Source organism: Triturus cristatus, chromosome 4_1, assembly GCF_964204655.1.
Source record: "Triturus cristatus chromosome 4_1, aTriCri1.1, whole genome shotgun sequence".
Lineage (NCBI taxonomy): Eukaryota > Metazoa > Chordata > Amphibia > Caudata > Salamandridae > Triturus > Triturus cristatus.
In genome coordinates this window covers 732,116,861-732,129,055 of record NC_140585.1, presented here as the reverse complement: position 1 = coordinate 732,129,055, position 12,195 = coordinate 732,116,861, and the positions used below count along the sequence as shown (strand labels likewise).

General features: G+C 46.2%; 1 protein-coding gene across 2 annotated transcripts in view; it reads right to left on the bottom strand.

Moving 5' to 3' along the window:
- DRAM1 (DNA damage regulated autophagy modulator 1) overlaps positions 1–12,195 on the bottom strand; it is a 233,054-nt gene that overhangs the window by 122,995 nt on the left and 97,864 nt on the right. For both annotated transcript variants that reach the window (XM_085653224.1, XM_085653225.1), the window contains exon 4: positions 6,727–6,904. In XM_085653224.1, coding sequence (XP_085509350.1) covers positions 6,727–6,904 — 178 coding nt within the window. The remainder of the gene's footprint in view (positions 1–6,726; positions 6,905–12,195) is intronic.

The following is a 12,195-nucleotide window of genomic DNA, read 5'->3' as shown; positions in this document are numbered from 1 at the left end:
TGGTACTGTCCATTGAATTCCGTTGGAATTCTTATTTTGAACAATACAAACAAGCATTGGCATAGCCAATAGGTCTCGCCTTTGGGACCTTATAAGTGTTTTACACAATATCCTTGGTGCAACAACATCAACTGTTGCATGGCTAAACACTTATAAGGTCCCAAAGGCGAGACCTATTGGCTATGCCAATGCTTGTTTAACTAGTAGTCACGTTTGCAGAGTGGTTGAGAAAGGGGGCGGGCCCCCAACCAGCTCTCAGGAATCCCGCTGTATGGGACTTACTGGAGGTAACAGGAGGGGTTCTTGGCCCCCCAAGGTCGCTCAGTGTAACAAGAGGGCTTCATCTGCCAACCAGTAGTGCACCAGGAGGAGCGTTTGCAGAGTGGTGGAAAAAGGGGACCGGGCCTCCGACCAGCTCTCAGCAATACCGCGGTGTGAACCTCCTGGAGGTTAGCAGGAGTGGTTCTTGGCCCTGAAGAAAGTTCAGCATCAAATGGAACTTCTTACACTAACCAGTAGTGCACCTGGAGATGCATTTGCAGAGTGGTGGAGAAAGGGGGTGTGACATCCGAAGACCTCTCAGTAATCTGGCTGTGTGGGACTTGCTGGAGGTAACAGGATGCTGGAGGCCCCCAAGGACCCTCAGCATCCAAGGGTACTACATCCCCAACCAGTAGTGCAGCAGGAGGCGCGTTTGCAGAGTGATGGAGAAAGGGGGTGGGGCCTCTGATGACCTCTCAGCAATCCCGATGTGTGGTACTTACTGGAGGTAACAGGAGGGGTAGTTAGCCACAGAGGACCCTCAGTAGCCAAGGGGACTTCATCCAGAAACCAGTTGTGCCTCAGAAGGCGGGTTTGCAGAGTGGTGGAGAAAGGGGGGGGGGGTGGCCTCCAACAAACTCTCTGCAGTCCCACTGTGTGGGACTTACTGGAGGTAACAGAAAGGTTTGTTGCCCCAAAGGAACCTCAGCAGCCAAGGGGACTTCATCCCCAAACCAGTTGTGCACCAGGATTTGCATTTGCAGAGTGGTGGAGAAAGGAGGCGGGCCTCTGGCGACTTGCAAGGCTGCCTTTTTAATTTGCTTTGTTTTATTATGGAAGGGGGACCAAGTGGCCCCCCTTTCCTGTGACCATTTCAGCCCCGGAGACCCCATCCCCCGGAGCAAGGCCTTTTTGAATGGATGAGGGGGGCCATGTAGAACCCCCTTCCTGGGCCGAATTTGGCCGTAGGGACACCACCTCCCAGGGCCCGGCCTTCTTAAAGTGGGTGCCTCCAAGGCACCAACTCTCCATTGGGACCGCGGGAAGGCTGAAAGCCCCTGCAGTCCCTGCTGGCTCCCCGCCTTCAGTGGGAGCCATCATTGCTTTTAGACATAGGGAGCTGCTAAACATGCAGCTCCCTCTGTCTAAAAGCAATTCTGCTCTGCTTCCAGCAAGGAAGAGCTTTCAATGCTCTCGCTTGCTGGAAGCCAAGTGTTTTCTGTGGCTTGGCAGCAGCAGTAAAGCTCCCGCCAAGCCACAGCAAACAGCTATACCCCGGGGGTGGGCACCCCTGGACATAGCAGGAGTCGGCCCTGAGAGGTGGCAGCCCCCATGGTCACACATGGCTCCATAAGGGGGGTGCATAGCCCCCCTATTTTCTTGGTGTTGGGCCTGCGACAGGCTCCCCATTTTTAAATAAATAAGCCCCAGAAGGGGGGCCCATGTGCCCCCTTCTTTACTATTCAAATGCCTCCGGGACCAGTCCCACCCGGGGCCAATTATTAACGAAGAGTGGGAGTCTGCGCTTTGTTTTTTGCAATTTTCGGCGGGATCCGCGGATCCATCGTGACTCCCGATGAAATTATTTATATATTTTTTAAGGCTTTTTTGGCACCTACCCCTCCCCCCCCCAAGAGGCCTAGGAGGTCAGGGTATTTCTACATTGCCCCCTTTCTTTTTTTGAAACATTTTTTCTAAGACTTGGCCAAAGATGGCTGCCAAAATTGGTTTGAAGTGTTGGCAGCCAATCAGATCTCAGCACGAGATTGAGAAGGGTCGCAGATCCTCTGCGTCCCTATATTTACAATTGGAAATTTCTTTAAATAACTCCGCAATTAATGAACAGATTTACACCAAATCACAAAAAGGCACTTCCCTGAACCAACATCTACCTTTCTTCCAAATTCGGTGTTATTCCCTTCAGCAGTTCAGACGGTAGCCGTGTCTAAAGTTGCTATGGAAAATAACATGGGTAAAAAGTGTTTTGGAATGCCCACTTTTTTTTCGGCCAGCTTGACGGATCACCCCAAAACTTTCAAGACAGCAGCTGAAGTGAGTGGCAAACTCGTTTTGAAAATTTCGCGAGGATTCATCAAACAACACCAAAGTTATTGGCAAATGAAAAAACGCTGTTCCTATGTTAACTACATTATAACTATAACTACCTACTTGCGACTGCCAGTAAATATATATGTGTGTATATAGATATATATATTATATATATTTATATATACACACACGCACACACACACATTTATTGGAGGCTGCCCCACTGGATAGTTATGCTTAGGACCTAGTTACCATAGGAAATAATTGGTTTTTTTTCTTTTTTTTTCTTTTTCTTTTTTTGTCCTCATATATGCCACCAAGGTTCTATATATGCAATCGATCGGCTTACAAGCAATATGCTGACACAGTTCATACCAACTGGGAGGGATAGTCGTGGAGCCGGGCCTCGTCCCACAGCAATACAGCTTGACAAACCAGCGAACGCCATACCATAACCTCAGAAATTCAGGCCGGGTAATACCCAATGCCGAAAAGGGATCAGAGCACCGCTTATGCCAAGCGGTGGGATAGATGGCTTAATCATTGGACCTGGGAAAAAAAAAAAAAAACAGAGTCTCACTGATCCCATTTGAGAAGGTGCCAAAATGATCTTTTGTCTGGGTTCCCGGCTCTTGCCAAATCAAGCTTAGAAACATGCAGGGCAGAGGCGTACCAATCGTTGATAGAGGGAGGTAAAGGATCCTTCCACTTTCTGCATATCTCCCTTCTAGCCAGTAGTATAGCGTAGAATACTAGCTTCTTCGCCGGGCTAGAGATCCCCTCTAAGATTCCGAAAATCACCAACTGGGGATGAGCAGTTATTTTGGAGTCTATTGAAGACGACAGGATCTTACAGATGGCTTCCCAAAATTGAGACAAAAGGGGGCATTCATAAAACATGTGGATGTCAGAGGCTGCTGGGAGACCACATCTAGCACACACAACTATATTCCCCTGAGTAAATTTAGAAAGTCGAAGGGGGGAATAATATGCTCTGTGGATAGTAAAGATGTGGTTCCTACGCAACCACGCCGGTTTCACCACATCCCACAGCAGTCTACAAGATGTTCTCCATACCTCATGCAAATCAATATTACTTATGTCCTCCCCCCAGAGTTCATGTGGAAGCTTAAATACACCGTCCATCTCATCCAAAATCAAATTGTACCAGGACGAGATCTCCTTCCTAGCAGGGGGTCTATCAATTAACAGAGTTATAAGGGTACTGTAACCACCTAAAGGGAATTTATTTTTTCGAACGGGCTGTGCAGAATAGGAACGAGACCAGCTAGACATCTGCAGATATTTTAGCCTAGCAAGGCCCGGGCCAATCTTTCTACTCAAACACTCCCAGGAGAGTAGTTCCCCCTCCACAAATAGGTCACCCCAGACCTCCAAACCCGCCTCTCTAATAGGTGCTGCAAGTGAGTCTCCCAACCAGGGTGGATAATCGTGGAGATCCCATAAGGGGGTTCTACTACTATAGTACCCTATATTAATGGATTTTGAAACCTGGGCCCAAGTCCTTGCCATTCCCAATAGAATTTTCAATTTAATTTTGTTAAAGAACTTGGGATCTCCGAATTTCAACAGAAACCCCCTCTCTCCTAAGCAGAGTGGTGTATAGAGTTCCCACCCCATACTCCAATGGTTTTTTTAGCAACACCCTAGCATGAGACAACTGGAACGCCCAGGCATAGACCTGGATGTCCGGGGCTGCCAGCCCCCCCTTTTCCCTGCGCCTTCTTAACTTTTTCCACGAGATTCTTGGAAGGTGTTTATTCCAGATAAAAGTGTTAATCTCGGCCTGAAAAATTTTAATAAGGTTTGGATCGAAGTACAGAGGGATAGTATTGAAGAGAAAGGAAATCTTTGGCAAGACAGCCATCTTAACTAAGTTAGCCCTTCCTAGTAACGACAAAGGAAGATGGGACCAAGACTGAAGCAATTTACGACAGTCCTTAGCTACTTTGGAAAAATTGATATTCACAATCTGATCTATATTTTCCACGATATCAAGGCCCAGGTATCTCAATTTATTTCCTGGCTGAATACCCGAGATACAAAAGCTCTTATCCATACCCCAGGTCATCATCTCAGTTTTTGAAGCGTTGATCTCATACCCGGACACTATCCCAAATACCGAGGCTACCTTAATTATTTCCGGGAGAGCCGTACGAGCATCAGAAGTGAAAATAAGGATATCATCAGCGTACAGGGCCACTTTCCTCTCCCAACCACTATACGCGAACGCCTTGATGTCGACATTGTCTCTTAAATTTTGAGCGAATGGTTCAACGTAAAGATCAAAAAGAAGTGGGGAGAGTGGGCAGCCCTGTCGCGTACCCCTCGAGATGTTAAAGGGGTCAGACAAGATGCCATTAATCAGTACACAGGCACTTGGGTTCTGATACAATAGACTGATTGTCCGGCGAAACCCTGCCCCCACATTGAACTTAGCCAAGGCCTCCGACAGATACAACCAATTGACTCTGTCGAAGGCCTTGGTGGCGTCCAAGGTAAGAACCGCCAGGGGGAGGGACTCCAGAACTGCCAAATCGATAGCCCCTATTAAGTCGAAAGTTAGTTCATATAACTGTCGCCCCCTGACAAACCCTTTCTGATCCGGGTGCAAGATTTTGGGGGCAACAAGAGCTAGTCTATTGGCCAGAATTGAGGCAAAGATTTTGTAGTCAACATTTAATATGGAGATTGGCCTATAGGAACCACATGCAGTAGCCGGTTTCCCCGGTTCCCAGAGCCTGTTATTTTTGCAGGTGACTTTAACATCATTTTAGACCCCACTCTTGATAAATCGCATAATAGTCGATCTCGAATTCCATCAAAATCTAGATCTTTTCTGCTTAGTGAAATGAAGCAATATGGCTATGTGGATATTTGGAGGTTGAGGGTAGGTGTACAGCTGGGTTTTTCCTATAGGAATCAAAAATACCACCACCAATCTAGAATAGACTTTGTTCTAGTCAGCCATACATTAGTAGATTCTGTTAAAGATGTTAAATACCTCCCGTTACATCTATCAGACCACTCGGCAGTAATCATGGAGCTTACTTCAATGCTAAATTTGTCGGCTAGAAGTTGGTCCTTTGATCGCTCCTTACTTTCTCATCCGGAGGATATTCTTTTTATTAAGGCTGAGGTGAGTCACTTCTTAACTATAAATGTAGGATCGGCAAGCATCGGAGTGGTGTGGGACTCCCTTAAAGCGTTTGTGAGAGGCCTTATTACAAATAAAATGGCCTACAGGAGGAGGCAATACAAAGAGGCAGTGACATCAGTGGAATCAGACATCGCTAAGACTCAGTTAGACCTAGACGCTGATTCCATTACATCAGAGGATCGCTCTCTTCTGTCTGAAAGATTAATTTCTTTAAAAGGCCACCTCGCTTCGGTCTTAAATCAGCGGGTACAAGAAAGATGGGAGGCCAGTAAGCTTGCACATTTTCAGTATGGAGAGGGAGCGGGGAAGCTATTGGCATGGAAATCCAAAACAGACCAAGTTCGTAATAACATTGAGGCGATTAGTGTCAATGGCTCCCCACTCTCCCGAGATGAAGATATTAGATCAGCCTTTAGAGATTTTTTTCAAAATATCTACTGTGAGGATAAGAACATCAGTCCGGCTAGAATTAAAGATTGGCTTAGTAAGATCACACTTCCAGCACTCTCCGATGAGCAAAGTGAGAGGTTGGATAGTGTAATCTCGGAGGAGGAAGTCACCAAGGCTATACATAATGCTAAAAAGGGGAAGGCGTCGGGTACAGATGGCCTACCGGCTGAAATTTATAAAGTCCTGGAGCAGGAACTGGTCTCCTTCTTGGTACTACTGTTTAATGATATTTTACTTGATGGAGGTCGGCCCCCGACATCATGGGACAGCGCGTCTAATAATTGTTTTTGTTTTGCTTCTAACTTTGCCACTGTTTGTCAAATCTTCACAAATCACAAACGTTTCCAAGCTGGGGCCAAGAAAAAGGAGAGTTCTCAAAGCATAATTTCACCATGCAATTTGCATATTTTAAGCACCTTGTCAAATATTTTTAAAGGTTATATTTAGAGAAATCTGTTTCGGATAACAATTAGAAGGGAATTGGCCTCTCACAATAATTATGAACTCCAGCAGTATGGGAAATGTGCACTTTTCTCATTGTTATTACGAGTTGATTGGAGCTACCAATAGAGGAAGTATAGAATGAATAATACATTGATTGAACGAGCAATCCATCATCTACTGCTGCTGCACAGATAGGCTCGGCGGGCAGTCAATAACGGAGTACGGGCCCATGAAGAGGCCAGAGGAACATTTTTTTACATCCATAACTTAATAATATTAGCATAAAAAGCAGTACAATAACAGCCACATGAACAGCGCAGGAGCGGCGCATGAAAGGATACTTGGAAGGAGAGCAGCGAGAGACACCGTCGCGATAGCCATTCTGATCCGACAAAGACGAAGACTACTCCAGCGTGGGGACGACTTATAGGAGATCACAGACTGCAGCATGATGTAAAACACCCCCCCAAGGAACGTCAGGAGGGCTCCGACGTCATGGACGATAGGCACAGCTCGTTCCTTGAAAAAACAGACGAAGGGCAGGTTAGTGGGTTGATGAATTGTTAAGAGTTCAGTTTCATTTCAACACTGCATAAGAATTCTTCAGGTTATTTTAGAAAATGGAGTTTCAATGATCCGTATTCTTATAGTGCCTACGAATTACAAGGATCAGTTCAAAAGCTGGGAAAAAACGAACAAGACTTGAAGAAGCAGCTTATCTTTAAAAACATATGTTGCATGCTTGTCTGCATCATCTAATGACACCAATGCTCTGCTCATTTCGTTTTGTCATGACATAATTACTTTTAAGTAGATCATTATTTGTTAAGTTTACGCCTAAACTACTGACACGCTAATGACAGAACTATTAAGCCACACTATTTGCCTATGAATACAGCATGTAATGACGCTGTATCAATTACTACAAAAACATGCTTCTTATTTACAAATTAACCCCTTACAGTCTCATCAGAAATTAAGTTTGTTTTAAAACACATGCAGCAATAGTGAGACAGATCACAACAGCTATAAACCACGATTATAAAACAGACAACATAAACACCCCGACTAGCTCAGGGGCACACATGCACCATCACAACATAAAGTAAACACCACAAGAAACTACACAAATGCTGTAAGAGAAACACACCCACACGCAACACTGACATTCAACACTATAATCCACAACCATTTTTGTACATGATGCTTGGCGGCACACCCACTGCGTGCAGACAGAGGGCACCTGCATTACCACTGACCAGAACACATGGTCAAGGATCGACTATTGGCTGGTCTCTCATGACATCCAGACCTTGGTCACCAATATTTCACACTTACCCCACACACTTTCTGACCATGCTCCTGTACCGATGGAGCTTCCGATTCCTCAGTCAGACCCCTGCGCCTTCTCATGGCTGCGGGACTCAGTATTCTGCGTTGGGATCCGCAAAGAGATATCGGAATACATTGCACAAAATGAGGGCTCCGTCACGTCCCCCTCTACACTTTAGGAACCTTTCAAGGTGGTTATTCGCTGCACCTGTATCAACCAATCTGGAATTTTAAAAGCTGTTTGGGGAAGATTGGCCCTTCCGGAGCGGGAAATCTGAGTCCTAGAACAGGAGTATTTCACCTGTAAAAACCCTGCTATCATGGCCCAAATTCGAGACAAGCTCACTGAAATCTCTGATGAGGCAACTCATGAAACTAACTGCCTAGACCCGAGAAACTAAAGCACGTTGTTTCAGAGAGAGCGACCGCCCGGGTAAGACCATTGTAGGTTTACTGTGCGGGCCGTGGGCTTCCACATACATAGCAATTTTGCAAGATGACCAACAGGTCCTCCAATCCTCTCCCAAGTCTAACCTTGATCATATGACTTCCTTTTACACTAACCTCTACACCACCCCTTCAGCAAACACCAATAGGGACCTACAAGGTTACATGGATGACATACAGTTCATCTGGCTAGATCGAGCGCATCAGGAATATCTTGATTCCCCATCACGGTGGTTATTTGCAGTCTCCCGGGTGACAAAACCATGGGCCTGGATGGTCTAACCACCACTTTCTATAAGGAGTATGCATCCACCTTTGCACCTCACAAACTCACAATGTTCGAAGAATCCTTCGCAAACGGAGTTCTACCTCTGTCCTTTCATGAGGCGGTCCTAGTGACACTACTCAAACCAGACCAACCAGCGCAACAGTATGACTCTTACCGACAGTTATCTATGATCAATGTAGAAAACAAGATCTTCGCTAAGATCCTGGCTAATCCCCTCCTCCCCCCTGCTACTGAAGATGATACAATCAGAACAATCTGGTTTCATCCTGTGCGGATCTACTTCTCTTAATCTGCGCACCATTTTCACAGTCATGCATCAATTAGACCCCCGGGCCTCAGCAATGGCGGCGTTACTTGACTCCACCCAGGCTTTCGACTCCCTCGAATGGCCCTATCTCTTTTCATTACTGGGGTGTATGGGCCTCAGCCCCATTCATTAGACAGATAAAACTCCTCTATACTCTGCCCACCGCCCGGGTAAGACTGAACGGCATGTTGTGCGATCCATTTGCCCTCACCCATGGGACACGACATTGGGGGCCACTGTCACCCATTCTTTTTGCCATGGAGCTAAATTTAGGCAACATCTGGGCATCGGCTTCACCACCAGAGGACTGGTGATCTCAATGTACGCTGATGACATCACTTTACACATTCACAAACCATAGGCAAATTTGGCACCATTGACTTGTGAGATCATCAGATTTGGCGGCTTCTCTGGCATACAAATTAACTGGTCAAAATCAATATTATTTCCCCTCACAGACGAAACCATGGCTTTCTCTACAGAATACCCATTCAAATGGGCTTCCAAACCGGTCCGTTACTTGGGGATATGGCTTAGCCATGATCTTGACTAACTTTGGCGAGCTAAACATGGCTTAGCTATGTCTTGGTTTGAAGACAGAATCCCAATCTGGCCACGATTGCCGCTGTCCATCTGAGGGCGGATTGCCATAGCAAAAAATCCTGTATATCTTCATCAATCTGCCCATCCCCCTCACTGCTCAATTTTTACACCACCTGCGCTCCAACCTCATCACACTGACTAGGGCGGGTAGATAGCCTCGTATCTCCTGGGAGGTCCTAACGTCACTTTATGCCTTCTATGCCCAGGCACATTACCTGCACTACTGGCTCCACGCGACACTTTCCCAGCCGCACATGGCCATTAGAGGAACCAAGCAGCATCATGGCCTCTATTCACAGCACTCTACCTCACAAAGTATCTCGAATAAAGGTGAACATGGGGGGCTATGTAAGATGGGCCTGGGACGGTCTAAGGAGGCATGCCAAAGTACATTATCTTTATGCTCTGTCAATCCCGCTCGACCGAAATCCACAACTGCCCCTCTTATCAGATACCGGTGTCTGAGCGTGAGGTGCCTGTATTCATGATCTTACAACTTTCTCTGAACTTTATCCAGATAACCAGTTCATGACGCCCTTTGAGACCTCTACTGCTTCACAGCCATTGATATTGGAGATGCTGCTCTATCATCAGCTCTGAGCGGTCTGTAGCACACTGCACAGCACATTTCCAACCCCCCACCAACACTCCCATCTTTGGAGTACACACTCACAAGCACTTCACCGCGCAGGCTAGTATTCCGTCTCTACTCCAACATGCAGATTTCCGCACCGGTTGTCACCCCAGCCGCTCGTACTGCCCGGTCGATAGACACAGACCCACCCCTAAATCATGCCCAACGGACCTACTGCTGCAACCAGATATCATCCCTCTCACCCAACTACAGGTGCTCCGATTAATACACTTTAAGTTCTTGCACTGACTGTACCGTAACCCTGCGCAGCGGGGCTCATCGAGGATGCGCGGTGTCTGAGATGCGCATCACCTCTGCCCACCTTTCTACATCTGGCATGGGGATGTCCGCAGGTAGAGGAATACTGGGGGGGGGGCGTTTTCTCAACCAATCAAGCAATCACTGGCCATTGCTTACCCCGCACTACGTTAGTGGCCCTTCTGGGCTACATCAAAGATGTTCTGGCGTGTGACCGCCGAATTGTAGCAATGCTTCTCCTACTAGCTAAGTGCAGGTTGGCCATGCACTGGGGCTGGCGTCCTACTCCCTCCATCCGCACCTGCTTGGAGGATGGGGCGTACTGTCAGAGGCAAATAACAAACTATTGGGAATTGTTGCCCCCATGCTCACACCCCAAGGACATTTGGGAACCACTCCTCCCCTACCTCAGCGTCAGGGATTCTCCTTTCATCTCATCACAAGACTCTAATCCTGGTGATTCCTTCCCCAACTATTCATCCCCGAATCCTGCAGAGACAGAACACCTCACTGTCATTCTCCACCCCACTTTTAGGTCTGCACACACGATCCATTGAGGGTGAACATGTACCACTGTTACTGTTCAGTGGCGGGGATCATCCGAAGGGGGTCTCTGCTGCCAAAATTGATGCATCAAATACCTATGTGATCCCGTGCTTCCTTCGCTCCCTTCCCCTGCCCCATCCCAGACCCCTCAGTTTTGCAAGTTGTACTGTGTACTTTATCTCAAATGCCAATAAAAACTATTTGTTTTAAATGTATGTATCATGTATGCACTATTAACAACAGCTCTAAGCAATAGCCGAAGTGGTCTGGCCCAAGCCCCTATTTATGTATTAATAATGTATACCTTATTTATGTAATATTAACAATAGCTAACTAAAATGCATAACTAAACAAAAAGATTAACGCTTGAGTACTGCATATCGGGAACTGCTTCCAATTTACAAAACTGCATGTGGCAAGAACATATTTTAAAATGAGACTTATTAATGGTCAAGTAGTCAGTGCTCAAACTTCCCATGAGGTGCATTTTACTTCGATTCGGATTAAATACAAACAATAAAAAGCGTGTTAAATATGTAGGTTGCAGGCTGGGGAACTCAGTTTAAAGTTGCACTGTATATGTATTTTACTGATAGTAATGTAATTTCATTATTGAATGTTGTATGGCTGAGAAGGCAAAGATCTTTCGCTGCAACCTGTCTACTTTCAAGAAACTATGAAAATGCTGGCTAATTTGTAGCTCAGAGACCTAAAACTCTAATTTATGTTTCTTCTGTTGGCCATGTGACCTATCAAAAGAAACTGTGCAGTTGAAGTCTTTAGCTAGACATTTTGTTTGCATTGTGGTGTAATTTCCCCTCCCTTCCACACCGTGCTTCCACCACAGCCCTTCTGGTGTAATAAGCAGATGGTTAGTGGTTGATGCAATCAAAATTTCCAACACATTTCCCATAACAAAAGCAGGGTCAGAAATGCATGAAAGCAGAACTTGAGATGAAAGAGCTTTCTTCTGTGTTCAGAAATGAAGATGCAACACAATATTGAAAGCAATCTAGTCACTGTCCTGATATATTTAGGGGGAATAGAAAGCAACATCTAAATCAGTCAAGGGGACAGAAACCACACCAGCTGCTACAAGAGGAAACAACGCCCTGCCTACAGCAGCTCTTGGAGTCCCCAAGCTGATGACTAAGTCTGTTCCCATGACTGCTGCCAGGCCTGCCTGAGCTCCGTCTCTGACAGAGAAGCCTGAATAACCTCCACACTCACAGCTCTGGCTACGCTCACTTGTTCTCGCCTCAATATCTTGCAGTCGGACAAGAATCTCTAATAGTCTGCACCAAATGCACTCTCCGCAACATCATTATAGCTAGCTTCCATGGGACATATGTGTTGTTGAAGACCCTCTTCCCGAGGTATAGTGCATCGCCACA